Consider the following 24,865-nt stretch of genomic DNA (forward strand, 5'->3'; position numbering starts at 1 on the left):
TTAAAGCCCCTGAGAACAGGTCTCTTGTGGCTGGGCAAGGAATTACAACAACACAATTGTTTTGGTTGGTTGTTTTGCTCTGAGGGCGCCCCTCCCGGACCCACTATACTCAGCTCCAAGTTGAGTCTAATGGCAGAGGGTCTTTCTTGGCTTCGTGACAGGATGTCAGGAGAGGTAGCTATGTAATGGTATCATAACCAAAGTATACTGCAATCTAAGAACAACAAAAACTGTTAAAAAATGACAGACAATTCAGTCACACGTTACTGTCAACAGTCTGTCAACATACAGAGACAAACCATAAGAAACGGTCACAAGCGTAATAGAAAATATCAGAAATTAAAGCTTTAAAATCACTCAGGGGGACTAGAAATTGAGATTTCAATGTCCTTTGTAATTCATTCCATTTATAAGGTCTGTAGTACTGGAAACCATTCTTGCCAAGTTTAGTATTTGTGCTTGGAGTATCTAAGACTAGCCAGTCCTGTGACCTGGTACCATAGTTACTGGATTTAAAAGCAAGTAGTGATGAGAGATTGTGGGGTAGTTTCAACAGTGGAGCCTTATAGATAAATACAGTACAGTGAAATTCCCTTCTTTTTGTTAGAGAGGACCATGCTACTTTTTCATACAATGCACAGTGTGAAATGTATCTCCTGTGATAAAACTGATGATAATAAATGGTAAAATGGGTAGAATGCAAGTACAGAATGTCATCATAAGCAAATACTGACATGACGGTGGATTCTACAATGATTTTCCTGTTTTCAAAAGAGAAATATGTTTTGTTTTGATACAAAAATCTAATTTTCAGTTTTTGAGCAAGGTGTTCAACCTGGGTCTTGAAAGACAATTTGCTATCTAGCCAAATTCCAGTCCTTTTAAAAGAGTTTACATTTGTATGTTTGTAAGTCCAATTTGGGTACCATTAAGTGTATGGATGCTAAGATTAGCAGTATTTGCAGTTCGGGTCATTGTCAGTAACATATATTTTGTCTTGTTATAATGGTAACACTTTACAATAAGGGTACACTAAGTTAAGGGTTAGTTAATGCTTAATAAGCATTAACTAACCCTTAATTAACAGTTAACTAATGTGTAATTTACTAATGGTGTTCATGTTAACTAAGGTATTAATTTATACATTATTTAATAGTTTATAAAGATGACTATTAAATAATGTATAAATTAATACCTTAGTTAACATGAACACCGTTAGTAAATGATTACCAGACACATTAGTTAACTGTTAATTAAGGGTTAGTTAATGCTTATTAAGCATTAACTAACCCTTAATTAATGTACCCTTATTGTAAAGTGTTACCGTTATAATTTAAAACAAGTTTGAGATTAATGAGAGATATCTGGACAGAATCAAAGGCAGACTGTAATCTAGTAAGTGGAGTGGAGCTAGTAACATGCAAGATGGTGTCATCATCTTCAGCCTAGCTAACATGCTACATAGGGCTGCCTCTCTCATTACATAATGTATCAAGAGTGAAAAAGACCATCAAATTACCTGTAAAAAAGTTTGGAAAGGCTCCAGTAAGGTGGAGCATAGTAATAGGTCAGTATACCTTGGGCTGCCTGAGCCTTCCACTTCTCTCTGTTGTGATGAACTTCTTGGTTCCACGTAGTCTTGAAGCTTCTGAAGTCCACTGTGGTCAGGGAACAGTTGAGGGTCCCACTGCTGTCCGATCCAGTACTCTTTATACTGGAACGCTTTCCATCGCTGCCGCTAATGCTGTTCAGACTAGTGGACAACGTACACACAAACACACATGCACATATGCAAATGAGCACACATTCAGCGACACACAAGATATATGACTTTATTAACACCTATACAAGTGATGTTTCAAGCTGAAAACGATCTACTTTTCTTCTGTGCTTTGCATTCTGTCCGGTACCTGCTTAATATTGGCATGTGTATTTTTTTCCTCTGCTCTTCTAGGAAATGTGCCCATGAATAGTGCAATATATGGAATAAAAACAAGGGACAACAAGAAATAAAAAGGATATGAACGAATAAAAAGTAAAAGACATTGAGATAAATGATTAAGTTAAAAACAAGTCTATGGAAATTAGTCTTAAGAAGAGATTAAAAAGATGATACTGATTCAGCTTGAGTTCCTCAAGCAGGTCATTCCACAATCTAGGACCTCTGATGGTAAAACTAGTCTTGAATCTAGACTGGGGACTGTCAGAATCAATCACCTCTAGATTGGATCTAAACTGAGGCACAGTCAGAATCAATTACCTTTAGTCTGAAGTCTAGACTGAGAGACAGTCAGAATGAATCACCTTTAGTCTTGAGTCTAAACTGATGTGCAGTCAGAATCAATTACCTTTAGTCTTGAGTCTAAACTGATGTGCAGTCAGAATTAATCACCTTTAGTCTTTAGTCTAAACTGATGTGCAGTCAGAATCAACCACAGTTAATCTTGAGTCTAAACTGAGGCACAGTCAGAATCAATTACCTTTAGTATTAAGTCTAGACAGAGTCAGAATGAATCACATGACAATTCAATCATTATTTAGGGAGGTTCTATTTACTGTGGAACAGATGAATGCTCAATATGTGCTTCTAATCTAACACTTTATTTGCATAGTCCAAATGTTGATACTTAACCAATTATCCGTTGACAAAAACTAGATGTTCAGCATAGTGTCGCTTGCCTATTTGGTGCATCTCTACAGACTATGTAACCCTAACCTTAGCCTAAACCAAGTTTAACCCTGGCCCAGACATTGAATATCTATAGACTACTTTTCACACAATTATGAATATCACTTGAAACCCAGAAGAGTTTTTAGCAACACATTATAGTCACTTGATAGGAAGTTGAGTATCAACATTGGACTATCCAAGTAAAGTGTGACCCTAATCTGTGCCAGAAAAGGTAGAAACTTGAGTCAGAATGTGTCAGTGTGTTTGCATCCATCTATGAATGTATCTGTATTTATTCTGTTATTTGATATCTGTTAATTATCAGTGTCAGTTCTAAACGCGTATCATTGCTGCAATCACGTAATATCGGACGAAGTGGACATCTCGTTGCTACAACATAGAAGCGTTCACGTGTTTAACTCACTGGAATGCCCACATCCAAGTTGGAGATTGTAAGGTCAATTGTTGTGATGCTCTTTCTTGTTATCATAAAGTATTGTTATTAAAGTAGCAATCAACCTATACTATGATCTCTTTCTGAAAGACTTCGAGGAACAGAGGAAACCAGCATTGGTGGATTTGCTGCCTTCTGTGTTGACACACTTCCTTAATTTGTGATGCCAAGTGTGAAATATCGGAGCCTACCAAAAACCTCCCATATGTCCCATATATTTGGAATTACCGCTAGGAGGCTGACATAGGAACAGAGGAACACGCGTCGACACAAAAATACACATACATGCACATATGCACATACTAGTAAATACATGCATACGTAAACATATAAAGTTCAGTCATAAACACCTTAGTGTTTCAACAAACTGCTTAGAACACACAGTGACTGTTTTGTCTTCTGTTTTTCATCTTCTTATCTTAATCCTCCTGACAGTGATATAGAGATATATGTAGACAGGTTGGCGGCCGGATCTTTATAAGCCCTTCAGGGTTCTGTATTTTCTCAATTGCACAATCTATTTTTTCTCATCTTTCATAAATGTTATATTTGCAAATGAATAAACTTACTAAAAGTCAAAGCTTAGGGAGAAGAGGAAGTGTAACGGTATAAGCTTGACTAGCTATGAGAGGACTGGTATGATGTCTGAATCCTGATAGTTACACACGGTTAAGCTAAGCCTCGAAGAGGGATTTCTGCCTCTTTGTGTCCGAGGATAATCTCAGTATTATCCAATCACTTATCATCGGCACTGGCATCAACACACACAATGATAGGAGGATTAGCAGCAGTGTGTGTGTGTGTGCGAAAAGGTCAACTTCGTGTCACCTGGAGCGTCTGAAGCCCGCCAGTCCGGAGCGTGATGCCTCATCAATGAGCGGCGTCACAATCTTCTCTGTCATGTCCGTCAGCACGGTGAAGGTCGGCTCCACGATGAAGTCTATGAACCCTGCAGGAAACAGGAGCCATGCCTCTGCTATCAAGAGATTAACAATCATTTTCTACCTACTGGCTGTCCTGATTAATAACAGGAAATGTGTCTTCAGCTGGCGTCGGTAAATGATCTGAGACGAGAGCGAAGCAATACAGTCTTCTCTGAAACTTCTCTGAAACAATCTCAGTCAAATAAGTGTTTTGTTGCTGTCCCAAGATCAACTTCCATCATTCCAATTTTCTTTGCAGAAGTGCAAATGTGAACGGACCTTAATGTTCTCAGCAAAATCATCAGAAATAAGAATTCTATTCTTTCTTTTGGTGGTTTTGATCTGACAGAAGCAGTTTTGATGGGCTCATTGTAGGCTAAACTGACTAGAAGTCTGACCGGTGCAAGTTCAACTCTAGACTGTTTTAAAACTTAAGTTAAAGGCTAGTAAATCCCATACTGACCAGCATTAGTAATATTTGTGTAGCTTACCTATCTGGGACTGGGCCACCATGGTGGACTTGCGGTCACAGAGAGGAGAGAAAGGCAGGCCCAGGTCTGCTTCTTTATCCCCCTGGAAACAAATGCAACATCGAAAGGTTCTGTCAGCGCAGCCAAACCTTAGTAGTCGCTTAGTAGCTTTTCTTTCAGGTATTTATTTGTAGTGTTTATCGTTTTGGAGCATACAATGGAGAGGAACAGGACAGGAGAGACAATAAGATGGGACAAAGGTCTGATTTGAATCCAGGATGTTGTAAGCACATGCTAAGACCTGGATATACTAACATAGATTGAATAACTAATCTCTACAAACCAGTAATCCCTTAAAATATCCTTATATTTTCATTCATTTACAATAATTCACCCATTAATTCATGCAAAATCCCCTTAAAGATGAATTAAGGGAGTAATTAATGGAGGAGAACCCATCGAAACCTCCTTAAACACCTGCTTAATCTAGACTCCTTACTTTCTAATTTAATGAAAAATTCAGGGAGACAGGAACTTTTCCATTAATTTCCACTTAATAACCCTGTAAACCATGTACAAAGGGCATGGGAAATCCCTTAATTACTAGTGTCTCTGTGAATCAACTCAACTGAATAATCCCTTATAAATCCATGATACTAACCCTTACTTTTTTAAAGCTATGTTATTTTTAATGGATAATTCATGTTTATGTAATGGAGAAATTAAGGGATTCATTAATTTCAGGGATAAAATTAAGGGGTTTGGTTTCATAGTGCATACATTTTAACATACATCTATTAAAATGGGCCTACTGACATGGCTCTACTAGCATAGATCGACTAATATTGGTGCAACTTGAGATGCAGTGCAGTAGTAAGTGCGGGCTTAATTAGTCCTGCAAGGTATTTACTAAGATTGGGCAAATGAGCACAGAGCTGATAAATCACTAGAAATGTGAACCCGCAAATATAAGGACCAAGAAAGCCATTAAACAAAGGACCTATGAATTAGGTTACATGTCAATGGCATTAGATTAACTGTGCATTCATTTGCTATCGAATATATCGGAAAAACAAATTTCCTACTTGGAGAGTGGGGTGATTAAATCGGATTAAGTCGGGTTTTCAAGTTATGATGCAATGGTGAGCTTTAACCTTCTCAACAAGGTGAAAAAATGTGTCAAAGTTTTGTGTCAGTCAACAGTAAGAAAACCCATGCACCTTTATTACTAAGCCAGACTAACCTAACATTTGTTTGAATGAAGTTCATCAAATTAGCTTGTTTAGCAGCAGGACATCCATGTTTGTTTATTGCATGTCTTCTGGGTTTGATTTTCTGACAAAATGGCACATGAATGCAACGCTGTTTAGCAGCTGAATTGGAAGTCTTGGATGTCAGACCTTCAGCAAGGTGACAGAAGCTGATTGGAAGATCTAAAGGAGGAGGATATGGTTGTAGCCTGTTTGCATCCAATGGATGATAATTAGATAGTGACTTTTATGTATGTTTTTTATATACCTGTTGCCTTCTTTTTCCTGCTGTGTGGGATTGTTTGTATTTGTTATTGTTTTGTTGTTGCTGGGTGACACCCATTAATAAACCCATTAATAAAGTACATCTATCTATCTATCTATCTATCTATCTATCTATCTATCTATCTATCTATAAACCTCAGACTACTGCTTTAGTAGTTCAGACTATTTCCGTGACATTCTTTGATGATGCATCCACCAAGCTACTACCATCGCAGCCATGCCTTTCTATATATATTTTTTTATATTCTCTTTTCCTAGTTGTTAAACAGTGTGTTCTAAAGACGTGCATTTCCTAATTATTAAATAACGTGTTTTAAGATGTGCTTTTCCTAGTCCTTAAATTGTGTGCTCAATCAGAAGATAATTACGAGCCTTTTATGTTGATAAATCACATGCACTGACAATTTACATATTTCCCTCCCTCTATTTTCAATCAGGTATAAGAAAGAATAGCAGCATCCTGACTGATGCCCTGTGTGCTGTGTAAGATAAAATAAGATATGATTGCACTTTATTGATCCCCTGGGAGAAATTCGGGTGCCACAGCAGCAATGCCAGAAATGCAGAACAAAGTCAAGTACAAGAAAGGTAATAAAAAAAGAGGTAATAAAACAAAAAAAATACATAAATGTACATAAATATAAAATAAGAGACAGTGCAAATAAATGCAAATAATAAATGCAAATTTGGATAAGTCCAAGGATATAGTCCAGAGGTATGTAAAATCCATGTGCAACATAGTCAAGAGTTTAAGTTATTAGTGCCGGTTAGGGGGAGTAACCGGCACAAAATAATTAAGTAAATAAAAGCTAACAAGACACCAGACATGAGTTAAAACAGGTTTACGGAATAATAAAATAGGTCAAAACAAATTATAGAAAAACCTGTTTCAAAAATGTGTTTTAAGAAGCCTTTGGGGCCAGACTGTTAAGGCCTTTCTGCTTAGACCTCCTGAGGGCTTTCCTAAACTAATACTGATGCAGAACATCAGCTGATCATTTGACAACAGACAACTTTCATGCAGGGAAGTCTGCCAACAAACATGCCTTCTACTGGGCAGCCCGGGTCACAAGGTCAGAGCTATTAGCTGTGCTGTGTGATGGCAAGCTGACAACACACCAAATAACTGACTGCATTTTGATAGGACCAGCTGCTATTGAGGCCTGTTCCAATTTAGAACACCTCCACCCGTTCTCTAATTCCACTTTGTTGACCGTCTGAACTGCCAAATTGCATGGATGGAGGTGGAGGATTTATATCACCCTGGATTATTCAGATCAGCCCTGAGGAGACTGGTTAACTGCACAGCTTCTGAGCAACTGAACCGGACACAAAAGTGCTCATAACTAACTTAGAGGAACTTCAGGCAATGCTGTTTAGGACTACACTTTTCCTCTCTCTTCCAGATTATGGTCACCCAGAAGTTAAGCAGCATTGCAGGCCCATTTGAATCCAGAATGTTTAAAGTTAAAAGATGATTAGTTGCACACAGTCATTTATTGTGCCTGACATTTCTATTACTATGATTAGTCGACCGCCACCTAGAAAAGCCAATGATTAGAAACTTACAGCTGCTCGTCTATAAATCACACAAATCAAGGCTTTACTTCTAGGAAGACCAGCACCCACACACTTTAATTTCATTTTCTCAGAACTGAGCAGGGAATTTATTAAGCCTTGGTAACAGACAGATATCCCACTGTTGAATCTCTGTTAGGGCATAGTCTCACTGTTTGAATGGGGTGACCACCTCCTCCTAGCATCCTTGTTCTACAATATAATATAATATCATATCATATACTATCATATCATAATATGCACTTGTGACATAAATACAATAACAACTTCTTTGCAGGTACATTGGTTTTCCTTGTAAGTTACTTTCTGCCCCATAACCATAACAAATTCTCTCTCACCAAAGTGTTTTTGTTAACTCACTACTAGTTTTCAGGGCTGAGATCTGAGTAGCAGAATAATAGGATTGCTGTGGAGTAGTAGTAAATGGATTTAGGAATGAGGAATCAACAAGATTAGGATTAAATTGTTGGATTATACATTTATCATCCTAACCCTAACCCCTCATATTAAGCCTCAGTCTAATCCCGCCTGTAACCGGAGCTGTTCCCTGCCTGACACCCATCAGTTCCATTCTCTGCCCCGGCTCCAGCCCCAACCCCACCTGCCCTTTGCTCCAGACTCGCTATCAGTTTCAGTTCCAGACCCATCAGCCCCAGCCCTTGCATACACCAGCACAGAACTGGGATGCTGGGGAAAAATCACAGAGGATGTACAGGACTTTTGGGTTATAAAAGGGTTACAGTGTCAGCATTGGAATACTGACTTTTCAGCATCAGAGCAACAATACAAGTACCGAAAGAGAAGCTTGTTTACCCAAAAACGTGTCAGTGGCAAAGCTGTGACTCGCGACTGGTTACTATACTCACCTTCAAAGGGATGCATATTCTGTTGTGTCTGCCGGTTATTTGGTGAGAATGAGAACGCTAGTCATTGAGCATGAAAGCTCTTAGGCCCATCGCTATAACATGCTTGTGTGGATCAACCATAGAAGTTGAATTGGGTCTTTGGGTGTTTTTTTTTTTGGGGGGGGTATTTTATTTTATTTCTTTCAAATTACATCAAATTTCTAGGCTATAATTAACAGCCTAGAAATTTGATCTTACTATTCAAACATTGGAGGAAACAATGTAATGGCCATGTGGTATAATTTGCTCATTCCTGCTATTTCCAGAAAAATGGGCTGAGGGAACCCACTTGAATTAAAAAGACACATTTTTCACTTCAGGTGTGATTACTATTGTTTTTTTACTAGATTATAGGTTTTTAGTTTTTAAAATCTTGTGCAATTGTGATCTAAGCAACACATGGTGAACATTTGGGGGGGGGGGGGGGGTGTGTACATTCAATATCGCAGGAAATATTGCGATATTCACAAAATATTGGCCCAAGCATGGTGTGCACGTGTGTGTGTGTGTGTAAGAGAGAGTGAGGAAGAGAGAGATGGAGAGAGCGTTTGTGAGCAAGTCAGATGCACATTGGTTATGAGAAATATATATCGACACATTTTGCCATTGCAGTATTCTATCTTTTTTTTTTTAAAGATCTTTGATTTTGTCACAGCCTGTGCCTTTTGTATGACAAGTATTCTTAACTACAGGCCTACTGTAAACTTACAATGAAATGATGTGGTGGGTTTTGCTGACATTGTGTGATACAAGTCCAGCATTCAGTCAATGATTGTGTGGATGCATTATTGTAAGTAATCTAGATACTTTACAGTTGAGTTGATATTGGCCTATTGTTATTGAGTTGTGATGGGGCCTTGGGTCGGGGTGGGGGCCTGGAAACAGCTGTAGCCCCGAGGCCCATGGCATTATAATGCGGGCCTGATTGAATATGAAGTTTGTCTACCTGTCTGAAGAACTCCTCCAGGAGGGAGGTGGTCCAGCGGTGGTGGAGGTCCCAGTGTTTGGCTGGGTGGCTGATGTCCGCAGTGTGCAGCAGCAGAGATAAAGCTTTGGGCTTGTCTATCCTGGAGACAGGACGCAGAGAGGCCTGGAAATCATTCATCCATCCAAAACTGTAGTTTGTCTAATACAGTTCAAGAGAAGTGCTTCACGAGTTTATTATTTCCTTTCTGTATAGATATGGGCCATCCATCCATACTACTGAGTCTTCTGTCATGGACCTAATTCAACAAAATATTGTGGGCTGTAGAGTTCAACCGATATGGGTTTTAGAAGGTCGATACCAATACACTTCTATGTGAGTACTTAGCCTAGATTATTGCTTTTATTGCTATTATGAGAAAACCAGGTATCTAGAAAAAGTATTGGGTCATGACATTCACACTTAATACATACCACAGATGTTAAATTACAATTCAAGTAACCGAAAAAAATATATAAATATGGCAGATCTTCTACACACAGCGTTATTGAACAAAGGAATACTGACTTTAATCATCATGGAGCAGGTTAATGTTGAAAGTACAGACCAGTACTCACGCCTCAGGTTGCTGCAGGAAGTTCTTCATAGCTTTCACCTGCTGGAAGTGGCAGGACATGTCAGTGGCCAACACCATCTCCACCACCAGCGCTCGCAATTCTCTGAAGGAGAGAGGAAGTGGTGGAGGGATAAAAGGTGGAGAGCGGAGACAGGTCAAAAGAAAACAGAAATTTAGTGTCAGTTTAGGGAAATGTTGTTTTTCCATTACCATGATAGGTTTTCCAGACACAGCTTAACTGAGTTCATCTTTGTTCCATTGCAAGTGGACGGATATGGAAAATGCATCCTCCACAGAGCTTGAATGGGTAGAACGGTCTTTCCCATTCAAATCAATGTTCCTGGATGGTCGGAGTGGCGGCCATTTTTATGTGAACATCGGCTTGCTTCCGTATAAACACAAACCGACTTATGGCAAGTCGCTGAGGCCAGAGGTTTTACAGCAAGGACTAAAGCAGAGGAAAACTGACTTTGCAGCTGAATGGAGTTGCCACTCATGCCACTCTTTTACAAACCGCTGCTGTCTTTTTAAGTAGCTCAAAAGTTTTGACATCTGTGCAGGAAGTGTTTATATTTGAGTTAATCTGTTTCAGACAATGTTCGTTAGCTGTTTGAAGTTAGCGAATGCTAACTTTTCTTCTTCACTAAAGGTAAGCTTAGATATGTTAGTTTATATCATTTAAGGGGCTGAAGTTGATGCTTACCAGCTAGGTTTGCTAATGCTGAGTTTGACGAGAGGAGCTAGCGAGAGAATCACAGGTCTTTGATAATGCTATGCTAACCTCGTCGCTAACGTCAGCTTTCCACTGAGTTTTGACAATTTGCTAAGCACTCGTGCAACAGACACATCTGTTCAGCCAAATTACCATGGCAAACAGTGGAAGGACAATTCTATCCATTCAAGTTCTCTGGTAGCCTCTCACCTCCAGTCGTCTTTGGATAGATTGTAGAGGATGTTCATTTCATCATCGTCCTGTAGGAGGCGGTAGGCGGCGCTCACATGGTGGTTCTCCAGGACAGCTCGGTCGTTGTACAAGATGGCTGTGTCTGACCTGCAAATCCCAAACAAACATACAATATACCACATGGCGAGTTTCCATATGCAAAGAAGAATCGTTGACTTAGCTGTGACTCTTTTCATCGTGTTACACTTGGAGGACGTGGAAGTTTTGAGAGCGCTTTCATTTCAACCTTGGTCAACTTTTCTCATTGTCTTGTGGCATTTGAGTTAAGATGACATTTAATCTTCTGCTTAGAATGCATGAGGGTAAAGGCTAGGGCTCCGTCGCGCTTTCACTCCCCTCAGCCAATTTTCATGTCATTCTGTCTGCTTTTATGCTAGTTGGAGGACATTACCTTGTCTGAATATGGAAGTTATTGGTGGTTCCTGTGTGTTCATAGTCGTGGATGGCAGCCGCAAAGATCATGGCAAAGATCTCCAACTCATTCAGCCAGTGCTGTATGTGTGTAAGAGAGAGAAAGAGAAAGAGAGAGAAAGAGATAGAGGACAAAAAAGAGATGAAGAAAAACAGAGAGATGCAGGGAGAGAATACAGGAGGTGAAAGAGGTAATTTACTGCTGTGTTTTCAAGTGGACAAACAGCATTCAGAGGTTGCAGCTGATGCATTATCAGGGTAACAGAAAGTGGCATGTTCACACTGCCCAGTCATTTCCCACCTTTTTTCATGCAAGATCAAATGTATTGGCGTGTAAGGAAGTTAGCTGTTCTTTAGAACTATAACTTGTGGCTATTTTTGAGAAGCCACAAGGTGACATTTTCACAGAGCCAGTACAAATTGTGTTTTACAAGACCTACATTGGATTATTTTCTCCAGCAGACTGCGTCAATTATTCCAAAATGTCCGCTCTGCAGAAGAAACCATGATGGCAGCTTGCGACTGGTAAGAATCTGCTAGCTGCAGTACCAGTACAGTTTCTTGTAACACTTGAAAAGTGAAATCTCAAACTTGCTTTCAGAGGTTTCATATCTTAGCAGGCCTTGTTTTGATCATTCTAGTACTCAAGCCTGTTAGACATAATTCCAATTTATATTGAACGCAAGCCTTCGTTCTGTCTAGTTTTTATGGCTAAAGCTTGTTTCGGCTCTAACAGGCACATGTGCTTCGGCCAGTGTTGATAACGGTTAATAATTACGGCGCTTCATAAAACACGGTGACATCTTTACCGACTGCTGTGGAATGAGAGCGCTGTTAAGAGCTAAAACAAGCTATCTCTTCCGGCAGTGATCCAACAGCCAGACAGCTATGAAGATCCATGCGGCTGTCGGACCAATAAAATCCAGCTGCTATACCATTTACGGGCCAGAGCATTTGCACACTGCAGACCGAGGGCAAAGAGCAGCAGAGCAGCAGCAGTTTAATACTTTAGAAAGTGGAACTTCTGCATTAGCTCCATCTGCACAGATACATGTGGGAACTTACAGCCAAACCCTTTTGTCTGCTTTAATCCTTTGAATAGAATTCATAATCAATTCAACAAAAGCCTAGTTATTTACTGTACTAGTGTGGTTCTTCTGTCCTGCTGTATGGTGAGCCATATAGAGCCAATAGATTTGAACAGATGTTGATATGATTGCCTGCACCAACATTGAAAACCCTTGTAAACATAGCGCCAAAATGAAAGTTGAGACAACGTCTGTAGTCATCCATAACTCCTACCTGCATCATTTTATGAAATTGGGGCCTAAATATCTTTCTGATATTATCAGTTCAATGCATTTATGAATTAATGTGAATGTTTTTTCTGTGTGCATTTTCCATAAGCATGAAGCAAAAACGAGACTTACCACCACACCAGTCTTGAGGAGCAGGTAGTGGACGGTCTGTGTGACATCGGCGGCATGCATCAGGTTGTGGTAGGGGTTCTTGTGTTTGCTGTAACCCACCTCCAAGGCCTCCACAAACGACACAAGGGCAGAGATAGGGATCTGGGAGAAAGGGAGCACAGCACAGAAACACCATGACAAATGCCTGCATTGCAGTGTTAAGATTTTTTTGGGTGGTCATTGGAGTCAAGGCACTCTTCTTTTGCGTGCAAAAGTTAGGAAAGCCTTTATTTTTCAACTTTTTAAAATTTTTGCACACAAAAGAAGAATGCCTTGGCTTGCCTTTTTCAAGTTTTCTTTTCTTTTCTTTTTTACCCTTGAGTCTAATGTCTTTTGCAAACAGACTTTCATGGTCTGGTGAAGAATAAAGCAAGGACACACTTAGGTAAAAAGTAAGTTCACATAGGGATGGATGATTCAACATTTTTTGGAGTCGATTCCGACTCCGACTCCTTGTAATGGAATTGATGGAATCGATTCTAAATCAATTCCGATTCCAAATGAAAATCAACACAAAAATTGAAGTTTTATGCCGGTTGGTATTCAACCAATGAGCCTTGAATTTCTCCCTCCCCCCTCCCCACTTGTTGTGAAATGGATCAGACCAAGGCATTCAAACACAGATTAGTATAGATAGGCCCAAATCAGAATGAATTCATTACAAATTAATTTAAATGAAACAGTTTCTACGATTCCAGAATCAGGAGTCGACTCCGATTCCGTTTATTAGTAGAATCGACTCTCAGAAATCAATGTGATGGAATCGAGAATCGACTCTTTTGGAGTCGACTCTCCATCCCTAAGTCCACATACATCTCTGAGCCTGGAGCTGACAAGATCATATAGTATAGACCGGGGTCAGTTGTAATACTTTCAATACAGTTAGAAATAAAGTTGAAATATTGCCTCTGACTGTGTTCCATTCAAAGTTGGAAGTGGGAAATTCCCAGCTGGTAGGTAGTAATTCCTAATAATTTGCCCAATGTAATATCCTATTCCCCATGCAACAGCTAATGTTATGTCAGTGGTATTTGGCAACGTCAGCAACTAAAGTTTACATTTCAAATTTATGATATTACAACTGGTAATGTAATAACTTTCCATTAATGTAATGAAAGGTACCTACCATTAAGATAACTTTTTCAGCGTGATAATTATTACATTATTGGATTTTATTAAATTCACAGGAAAGTTGACATTTATAGTTTTCAAAACTGTAGTAACTGAACTGATAATGTAGTAACAGTCAAAAATTAATACACAACTGTGATGCAGTTACAGAAGGATATTCATCCACTTTCATGATTACATTATCAGTTCAGTTATTTTTAATTTTTGAAAACATTTTTAAACCTTCCCGTTAATGTAATAAAACCTGACAATATTAACAGGAAAAAAGTTATTACATTATTAGTAGGTAACTTTTATTAGACTAATGGGACATTTATTTAGTTAACAGGATTATTACATTATTAGCTGCAAATTGTTATTAGATTAATGGTGAATGAGAAGTCATTGCATTAAGATTTGTAACAAAACATTTCCACGTTGGTATTCCAACTTAAAGGGCCATTCCATTACATATTATATTATAGGAAGTCAGAATTTCCAACATCTCTGGAACACAGCATAAGTCACTATTGATATCACATCCAGTTTCATGCTAGATATGAGTTTCATTTAAAGGGACTATGTTTGTCCATGTATGTTTTGATCATCACTGAGTTACTAATGATAGTAAAAAGTGTTACCTGTGTGACCCTGGCCTACCCTACACCTTAGTCAACCCTATCCCTAACTACACCTGCTGTTAATCCCTCTTTTGAGCAAGTAATGCAATTTTTAATCATTGCGTTTCATATTATGTTCATATTGCACAGTGCAGGTGAGACCAAAGCATCCCACTTAGTCCTGTGTAACCTCTTGAAACAATAAATCCCTTTTCTTCTTTGACTCTACCGAGGAGGAGGAGTTTTCATTACCATTCACTTATCAAACTGATGACCATCTAATTTCCCTGCAGACACACAACCCCAATGACCCAGATCCAATAAAACGTCTTTGGAAATGGAATAATCACACTTGTGTGAACACACACACACACACACACACACACAAACACACACACACACTCGTCTGGAGTGACAGATAAAGGAAATGAGAGGGAGAATGAGAGCGGTCCCTGTTCGGTGGCGTACCTTGAAGCGATTGATTAAGTCATATCTGGTGAGGAGCTCATAGAAGATAAATTTCAGTGCGTGGTCTCCACTGGCATCATTCAGTGCAAACACATCAAAGGACCATGTGTCTACATGCTGGAACAGACACAGACACAGACACACACACAAACCATTATTCATTGGCATATAAATGTTTGTCAGCAATGTCGGGCAAATGAACCTCTGTGTGTCAAGCTATTTTTTTTACTCAGAGTGTTTGAATCTCCAGGATGTTTGTCTTTCAGAGGTCAGTAGGACAATGGGAGAACATGGCTGAAGGTTGTGGAATTGATTTGTGGATGCAAACCTATCAGATTTCGATATGGGATAACCAGACGGATACCCCTAAACCACCTGGCAACACCCCATTAAGAATAGTTAAGAATAACACTATGAGTAAATGATAAAGTAGTCAAACCAACACAAATTATAAATGTTTGTAATACCATAATGTGTTAAACCATAAGTGGTAAACCAGGAGTTCCAGTGGTTATTACTGCGGCATTTTTTTAAATTTTGTCTCCATCTTCGGTGTTTTGCAGTTGTCATCGAGGTTAATGCAAATTGTGAAACGTTGACTGGGTGTCCTCGATTTAGTAAGTGGACTAATGAGTATCTAAAGTAGTAGACATTTGAAGTTTTTGTTGTCTTTGGAACCCTCTTGTCGCTTCTTAGAAATGCCTCGGAACCTCCAGTCCAAACCACGAAGCATCAGACTCGCCTGAGAAAGGTCCGCAAGAATCGATGGACTCCAACATGACTATGCTAATGACGGCCATCAAAATCTCTGAACAGTGTTGGCCAAAACTGACTCAGTGAGCATCACAGGAAGAGAGACAGTCTTTCATGTAAACTGCGTACTGAAATTAACGCTGTTCGTTCGTAATTAGCCAAAGAAATCATAGAAAATGTCACTGATTACTTTAATAATACAACTGCACAGTAGCATTTTTTTCACACATAATCATGGCTGCAGTCATATTTTATTGTTGTTGCATGTGTGTAAACGTCTAACATCGCGAGAGAGACTGTAGACTGTAGTAGCCTGTAGTTCAATCAGGAGAGACTAGGATGAATGCTCGAATGAAAAGTTTATTCATGACATAAAACAAGATGTAAACTTTGGCGTAAGCTCGATGGAGGAACTCCTCCCATTCGTGAAGTTAGGAGTACATCCGGGATAGACGTAGGAATTAGGATGTCCCCCCGGGGAGTTCCTCTGGAGCCTGGACGTTGGTGGTGATGGGGTGGTGGAGGGACGAAGGTAAGCACAGTGACTGGAATGACAGCAGCATACGGTATAGATCTGAGAGAAGGGCAATAGCATATTAGGTGACGTGTATATACTCCCGTCAATTAGACGATTGGCTCTTTGAAAAAGAGAGGGAAGTGACGGCTAACTCTGATTGGTTCTCTGGAAAAGAGGGAAAGTGTTCACCAAGTCTGATTGGGTAAAGAAAAGCATGAGTGAATGATAAGTAGTCTTCCTGATTGAAATTACGTAATACTTCACTTGTTCAAGGCTGGAGAATAAACCTTCTTGGCAATAAAAGGAGAGAACAGAACGTCCATATCCAGCCACACAAGGGATTTATTGAATGATTGTTCTCCCTCTCTTATACACATTCCTTCTCTTTCCCACTCTCTATCACTCACTTTCTCACTCAATACTCTCTGTCCTCCCTCTGTTGAAGTCAGGCTTGTAATGTGTCTTGCTGAGCTGATGGCTCCACATTAAACATTTACATCATGAAATTGTAACTTTCCCTTGGCTCTCCATCTCTGTCGCCCGACACTGGCTTTCCCTGGGCCCTGTGGCATTCTGGGACATTGAGTCTGTTAGGTTGGGGAGGACACTGAGGTATGGAGTTGCCCACTCAGGGTGGGAAGGCAGTGGAAGGGAAGTGGAATTTCCCTTCACTATGAGAAATTAAATACCATAAAGTAACAGGGATATACCTAAGAATGAAACCCAGAAAAGCAACTGTAACACAGGAATGTACAGCGGTTGAACAATAGCTTTTGTTTTGGGGGCCCAGGTTGAAAATAACCACAATTATCCATAATGTTTTCAAGCATCATTATCTACTCTATGCATATAATAAATGTAGGCTACTACCATTACCTCTTGGTTTTTATCTTCATGTGCTGCATTTATGTTATGCCATTCAGTTTGGTCAGACATACTCTTTTTTGTCACATTAAATGATCCCTGGTTTGGTTTTCTCTCAAAAAAACAACAACAAAAAAACAATGTGCTGGCTTGATGGTCCCACTTCAAGGATCAGCTGATTGCTTTCTTTTAGTTTTTAAATACATGCTCAGCATTCTTGATCACTTGATTATCCGAGATAGCGATAATCTGTTATACACAGACCTCTATAAGAAACCCACAGGCTGTAATAGTTTGTTAAAAACTGACAGTCATCATCCTCTTCCTCTAAAAAATAGTTTACCATATAGTCAACTGTGTAGAATCAAGAGGATCTGCAAAAAAACAGTCGACTTCAACCGCAACATGACAGAGATTTCTAGATTGAGGCAAAGAGGCTACTAAGATTCAAACTTTTCCACAGAAAAGTCATTCTGTTATTTTCACTACAAAATTTTCCAAATGTGCACAACATTTTAAAAAGGTCATAAACAAACATTGGTACATACTTAAGTCTGATAAGTCCCTTGGTAATCTTTTTACAGAGCTGGCCTGTGGTTATCTTTGTACTTGTCTCATTGCCCGAACCTTAAAGACAGTCAGTTCTGATTTGGCTCCCCAGGTTGATTCCTCACAACGTTTACTTGCTCCAATACTAGATGGTAATTACAGATGTAATTCTTGTGCTCAGTGCAATAGCACATACAAGTGTAATTACTTTAAACAGTCTCTTTCTGGACAAAAATTCCCTATTCTTGGAGTCATCTCATGCTCGTCCAAATTTGTTATCTATTTGATTACTTGTCCTTGCAGATTGGCTTATGTCGGAAAGACAAAAATACAATTAAAGGTACGAATAGCTGAACAGCGTAGTACGATAAGGTGTACAAATGAAACCTATCCAGTGGCCACACATTTTATTGAGGCTAACCTGCCAGGATTCTCTACTGTTGAGGCAAGAGGCAGCCCGGATCCACAGATTAACCCTTTATACTCTGCAATACAGAGTACATATATATTTGTACAAATATATGTATATACATACATATATTTTTGCTTAATGTGATGTCATTTTTGTAACTATCTTCAAATGTTTCGTATCCCTAAAATCTGCACAACCAAAGCTAAGGCTATGTCAATCAATAAACCATAATAACTGGAAAAAAATTTGAAATTGTGCCATAAATAAAAAATCGCAAATTTGCCAAATACACACACTAAACATATTTAGCCACAGAAATTGTAAATGTAAGTAACATGACCAAAATATTTCTCAACACTCAACTCACACAAATGTATTTGAACTATGTACATCTTTTAGTTTTTGAAATATGCTCATTTTTGTGAGCAGAGTGCAAAGGTGTTTTTGTCAGTTTTGGCCCTCGCACCCCGGCGAAGACGGTAACCGATGTCTGGAAGACACCTGCCCACTCCCTGTTTCCTCTCTGCCCGAGAGAGACACATTAGCATTTGGCTAGCCAATATTAGCAGATGGCCAGCCAATATTAGCAGTGGCTAGTCAACTGCTAATGTTTCTCCAGACATCGGTTATCGTCTTGGAGTCAATTTCCAGTATTCAGTATACAGGTTACATACGTACTGAAACTCAAAAACCCAAATGAACAAAAAAAATTAAACAATGCACTATTTCCCAAAAGAGTGGGTTTCAAAGTGAGATGTCTTAAGCTTGCAATGCTTACATGGCGATTATTGACAGTGGTACTGTGGCTCACTGTAGCCTGTACTTTGATCATTTACAGAAGCCACTTGTTTTGGTGCATAGGCTTGAAAGAGTGCGGGAGGGGAAAAAGACAACTAGCCGGACATTGGAAGTGCTGCTGTCGGACTTCTTCAATGAGCTTTGATGGAAATTTGGAGTGGGAGGAACCAGTACGTATCATAGAAGACTCGGTAAATCAAATAAAATATTGGTATGAATGTGAGACTTCTCATTGACTGCCAGCCAAACAAGCACAGATCCTGTACAGACCCACGACGCATGTGTTCAATTCTATGCAAAAGTTTCACTTTTGCTTTCACAGCAGCAGACTCTGTGGATTGAATACAATGCTGCTGGTCTGCTATCTGTGCATCTCCACATGACAGACATGACGTGATGCGCACATCAGGCGCATTAGAGATCGATTTAGATCAATTTCTTTACACTGACCAACTTGATTTTGTGCCTCTGTATGGGAAATACTGCATCTCACAGTCAAAGACGCCCCCTAGAGGCCATCCAACGAAGCGCATCATCTCACTAAGCGTCCCTGTCTGACTGACTGACTGACTGACTACCTGACCTTAAGTGAGAACAATAGGATACAGATGTTCTTGGGCGTTGTAGTCGGCTCTGTCAGTCAGTAAAATTTGTCTTTGTTTAACTTTAGAAATGAAACACCATTTTAATATTGGTAACCATGGAACACCATTTTAATATTGATAACCATGGTATTCCATACTTAAAATGATTTAAATCCTTAGGCTAACTTTATTAACTCACCCCTCAGTGAGTGACTGACTAAGTAGTGACTGAGCAAGAGACCTGAAATTACCATTTTCTGCCCATGGCGCACCGTGGGAAAAAAGAAGCAGTCTTCTCGTCTGCCTAATGCTATTTTCAGTGAAGATGGAAGTGAGAACTATTGCTTTGCCAATATACTGTGTGGCTGGACCATAACAAACATGGAAAATGACTCTTACGTATTCTACTGTAATGACCATTGGTCTCCTCCAACACCTCCATCTACCCGTTATTTGAGCAGCAGTGGACCAAACCCTCAGGGCGAATTCACAAAGAATGGATTGCGGCCGCTAATAGCACCATGAATTGCGTATCATTTGCAACCGCTATTTGCTCCGTCTCAAGGACCGATTCACAAAAGATATTGCGCTAATGATATGCCAGCGCAAACACGCCCATAACCTGTTGCAACTGAGTGCAATTTGCACCTGTTTTGCATCTGATTGCAATTATCAATGTGGCAAAGTATAAATGTTGCCTTTGCGCCAAGAACACAGTAGGCAGGACAATGGCAGAAAGAGGCATTCCTCAGAACTTCAGGCAAGAAATTTAACCGGGACTGTGAGAAACCATATTTGGGATTTAATATCCCAGTCTGTCAGTGCTGTTGGTGTTTCCAAACGCACACCTTCAGACTGCAAAAGAAGATGCCATGATTTGAAGCGGAGAACAAAGGAGAATGTAGGGGAGCTTTATTCATTTATTTTTCATGACACAATTGCGTCCTGTCACTGCATCCTTTGTTTGTCATTGCATCTCACTGCATCCCAAAATAAACTAGAAGGGCACTCGGAGAGCGCAGACCTCCGCCAAGGCCAATCCAGTCTTCTATGATATGCAAATGTGCAAGCGCAACCAATATATGGATCCGCTCCAAAATTTAATGGGTTCTTCCTTGGCCCATGCTACACCCTTCCACGAAGTTTCATGAAAATCGGGCCAGTAGTTTTTCCGTAATCCTGCTGACAGACAGACAAACAAACAAACAAACACACAAACAAACGGCACCGAAATCATAACCTCCTTGGCGGAGGTAATAAATGAGTTTGAGCGGGGCTGTCCATGGTGCTGGATCTTTAGGCCAAAATAAGGCCCACTGTGCTGACTAGTGAGATAAGTTAAAATATTTTCAGAGTGAGAAATTGAGTTGTACTGATTGTTTGGTTGTACTGATTTATTTGCTTTTGTTTGTGAAGCAATCTGTGTTAAAGTTCTATAGTAGCCTAATAATAATGTCAAATTAAAGCTGCAAGCAGCGATGATCGGGCCCTCGCACTCCGCGCACGTCGGGGTGTGCCGCAGCCGCGGCATCATTACTGGACACCGACCGGTCGACGCGGCTCTGAATTTTCAGTATAAAACAAGTCATTTCCTTTTGCCAGTAGGTGGCGCTATGACTATGATTGAAAATTGGCCTGTAGATGTGTTCAGGCCGGGAGTCTCATCAAACATGTGAAGTTTGGGGCAGATTTGACCACGTACAGCCGAGTTACAAACCACTTCCTGTGTTGCCAGCAGGTGGCGCTATGACCATAACTGAATATTGGCATGTCGATGTCTTCAGCCCGGGACTCTCATCAAATATGTGAAGTTTGGTGCAGATTTGAGCATGTACAGTGGCGTTACAAACCACTTCCTGTGTTGCCAGTAGGTGGCACTATGACTATAACTGAATATTGGCCTGTGGATGTGTTCAGGCTGGGACACTCATCAAACATGTGAAGTTTGGGGCAGATGTGACCATGTACAGTGGAGTTACAAAGCACTTCCTGTATTGCCAGCAGGTGGCGCTATGACTATAAATTAATATTGCCATGTCGATGTCTTGAGGCCATGACACTTAGCAAACATGTGAAGTTTGGGGCAGATGTGACCACGTACAGCCGAGTTACAAAGCACTTCCTGTGTTGCCAGTAGGTGGCGCTCTGACAGTGATTGAAAATCGGCATGTAGAAATGTTGAGGCCGGGACACTTATCAAACATGTGAAGTTTGGGGCAGATGTGAGCATGTACGGTGGAGTTACAGGCACTTCCTGTTTCATGGCGAAACATGGAAATTCGATGCCACGCCACGCCCACACCGTTGGAGGAAAACTCAAGCTTTTAATAACTTTTGATCGTCAAGGTCTGTTATGTACGCTGAGCAAGTTTGAGATGGATCCGATGAACCGTCTAGGAGGAGTTCGTTAAAGTATGACCCCTGTAAATGGCCAAAAACGCACAAAAATGGCACAATCAATTCAAAATGGCTGACTTCCTGTTGGGTTTAGGTCATGGCACGTATTGATGTTTTTTGTAGGTCTGGACATGATACATGTGCCTACCAAATTTGGTACATGTAGGTGAAACGTAGAGCGATGAGTATTTTTTTGAAATTTTGTAGGGGGCGCTATTGAGCCATTTAGCCAAACCCATGCGCAAGACCCATAAAATATGTAATTTTTCACCACTTCTGACGTGTGTGCAAAGTTTCGCAACTTTTCCAGCACGTTTAGGCCCTCAAAAATGCGATTCATTGGAGTTAAAAATAATAATAATTAAAGCTGCAAGCAGCGATGATCGGGCCCTCGCACTTCGCGCATGTCGGGGTGTGCCGCAGCCGCGGCGTCGTTGCTGGTCACCGACCTGTAGACGCGGCTCTGATTTTCTGTATATAACGTGTCATTTCCTGTGTTGCCAGTAGGTGGCGCTATGTCTATAACTGAATATTGGCCTGTGGATGTGTTCAGGCTGGGACACTTAGCAAACATGTGAAGTTTGGGGCAGATTTGACCACGTACAGCCGAGTTACAAACCACTTCCTGTTTTGCCAGTAGGTGGCGCTATGACTATGACTAAATATTGCCATGTAGATTTGTTCAGACTGGGACTGTCATCAAACATGTGAAGTTTGGGTCAGATTAGACCACGTACAGCTGAGTTACAAGCCATTTCCTGTGTTGCCAGTAGGTGGCGCTATGACTATAACAGAATATTGGCATGTAGAAATGTTGAGGCCAGGACTCTCATAAAAAATGTGAAGTTTGGGGCAGATTTGACCACGTACAGCCAAGATACAAACCACTTCCTGTTTTGCCAGTAGGTGGCGCTATGACTATAACTGAATATTGGCCTTTAGATGTGTTCAGACTGTGACACTTAGCAAACATGTGAAGTTTGGGCCAGATTTGACCACGTCCAGCGGAGTTACATACCACTTCCTGTTTCGTGGCGAAACATGGAAATGCGACGCCCCGCCCATGACTATAACTGAATATTGGCCTTTAGATGTGTTCAGACTGTGACACTTAGCAAACATGTGAAGTTTGGGGCAGATTTGACCATGTACAGTGGAGTTACAAACCACTTCCTGTTTCGTGGCGAAACATGGAAATTCGACGCCCCGCCCATGACTATAACTGAATATTGGCCTTTAGATGTGTTCAGACTGTGACACTTAGCAAACATGTGAAGTTTGGGGCAGACTTGACCATGTACAGTGGAGTTACAAACCACTTCCTGTTTCGTGGCGAAACATGGAAATGCGACGCCCCGCCCATGACTATAACTGAATATTGGCCTTTAGATGTGTTCAGACTGTGACACTTATCAAACATGTGAAATTTGGGGCAGATTTGACCATGTACAGTGGAGTTACATAGCACTTCCTGTTTCGTGGCGAAACATGGAAATTCGACGCCTCGCCACGCCCACGCCGTTCGAGGAAAACTCAAGCTTTTAACAATTTTTCATCGTCAAGGTCTGTTATATACGCTGCGCAAGTTTGAGGTTGATCCGATTAACCGTCTAGGAGGAGTTCGTTAAAGTATGAACCCTGTAAATGGCCAAAAACGCACAAAAATGGCACAATCAATTCAAAATGGCTGACTTCCTGTTGGGTTTAGGTCATGGCACGTATTGATGTTTTTTGTAGGTCTGGACATGATACATGTGCCTACCAAATTTGGTACATGTAGGTGAAACGTAGAGCGATGAGTATTTTTTTGAAATTTTGTAGGGGGCGCTATTGAGCCATTTAGCCAAACCCATGCGCAAGACCCATAAAATATGTAATTTTTCACCACTTCTGACGTGTGTGCAAAGTTTCGCAACTTTCCGAGCACGTTTAGCCCTTCAAAAATGCGTTTTTTTTTTACAAAGAAAAATAATAATAATAATAATAATAATAATTCCTTGAAATACAATAGGTCCTCGCACCGGACGGTGCTCGGGCCCTAATAATAATTCCTTGCATTACAATAGGTCCTCGCACCGGTCGGTGCTCGGGCCCTAATAATTCCTTGCATTACAATAGGTCCTCGCACCGGTCGGTGCTCGGGCCCTAAATATTATTTACAGACTGTATTTACAGACAATTTTATTTTTTAGGTCACACAAAGGTGGAATTGTTGCAGAGACATTTGCAAGGTCAATTCAATTCAATTCTCAGTTAAATCAACAAGTGATATTCTCCTTCGAAATATCTGAAATATCGAAATATCACATCCTTTTGTGAATTCGCCCCTCAGAGTTCAGGAAGCTGAGGATGAAGGAGAGGAGGAAGATTTTGTCCCTGGTATGAGGCCAAATTATATATTTTTTAAATGTACCATGTTGACACTACAACTGAAAGTTGTGAAGTTACAGGTTTTATATGATGGGAGGGGAGGAGGGGGGGTTGTTGGAAAAACTGTGATACTATTATTGGTTTGAGTTTTTATTTCTCTACTGGTGGTGCACCATGAAGTAACCACAAAAATAAATTTTGACATGAAAGTATGAGAACATAAAACTTGTGCTTTTTTTTGTTAAATAGGTGTATGTTACGATATGGAGATTTAGATAACAAGGTAAAAAATTCATTTTTAATTTCATTATGACTAAGTCCTTGGTTGACTAAATGACAACACTTCCACAACCTGGATCCTCTAGATTTTAGAGCTATCACTAGTTTAGGTATTTGTTTTTCCTTACCAAAATTGATATACAGCTCTATGGTATACAGCTGTTTTGATATGACGTGTAATTCTTATGTTGTGTGTGCTCTGACGGACACATTTAGGGTTGTG

General features: G+C 40.2%; 1 protein-coding gene across 1 annotated transcript in view; it reads right to left on the reverse strand.

Moving 5' to 3' along the window:
• Positions 1–24,865, reverse strand: part of pde1ca (phosphodiesterase 1C, calmodulin-dependent a) — a 169,698-nt gene that overhangs the window by 12,158 nt on the left and 132,675 nt on the right. Inside the window, exons 7-15 of the mRNA XM_078291305.1 lie at positions 15,120–15,236; positions 12,883–13,023; positions 11,433–11,533; positions 11,000–11,128; positions 10,079–10,180; positions 9,483–9,603; positions 4,540–4,621; positions 3,954–4,074; positions 1,578–1,753 (exon numbers count right to left, since the gene is read on the reverse strand). Of these exons, the coding sequence (XP_078147431.1) occupies positions 1,578–1,753; positions 3,954–4,074; positions 4,540–4,621; positions 9,483–9,603; positions 10,079–10,180; positions 11,000–11,128; positions 11,433–11,533; positions 12,883–13,023; positions 15,120–15,236 (1,090 nt within the window). The remainder of the gene's footprint in view (positions 1–1,577; positions 1,754–3,953; positions 4,075–4,539; positions 4,622–9,482; positions 9,604–10,078; positions 10,181–10,999; positions 11,129–11,432; positions 11,534–12,882; positions 13,024–15,119; positions 15,237–24,865) is intronic.

Source organism: Centroberyx gerrardi, chromosome 22, assembly GCF_048128805.1.
Source record: "Centroberyx gerrardi isolate f3 chromosome 22, fCenGer3.hap1.cur.20231027, whole genome shotgun sequence".
NCBI lineage: Eukaryota > Metazoa > Chordata > Actinopteri > Beryciformes > Berycidae > Centroberyx > Centroberyx gerrardi.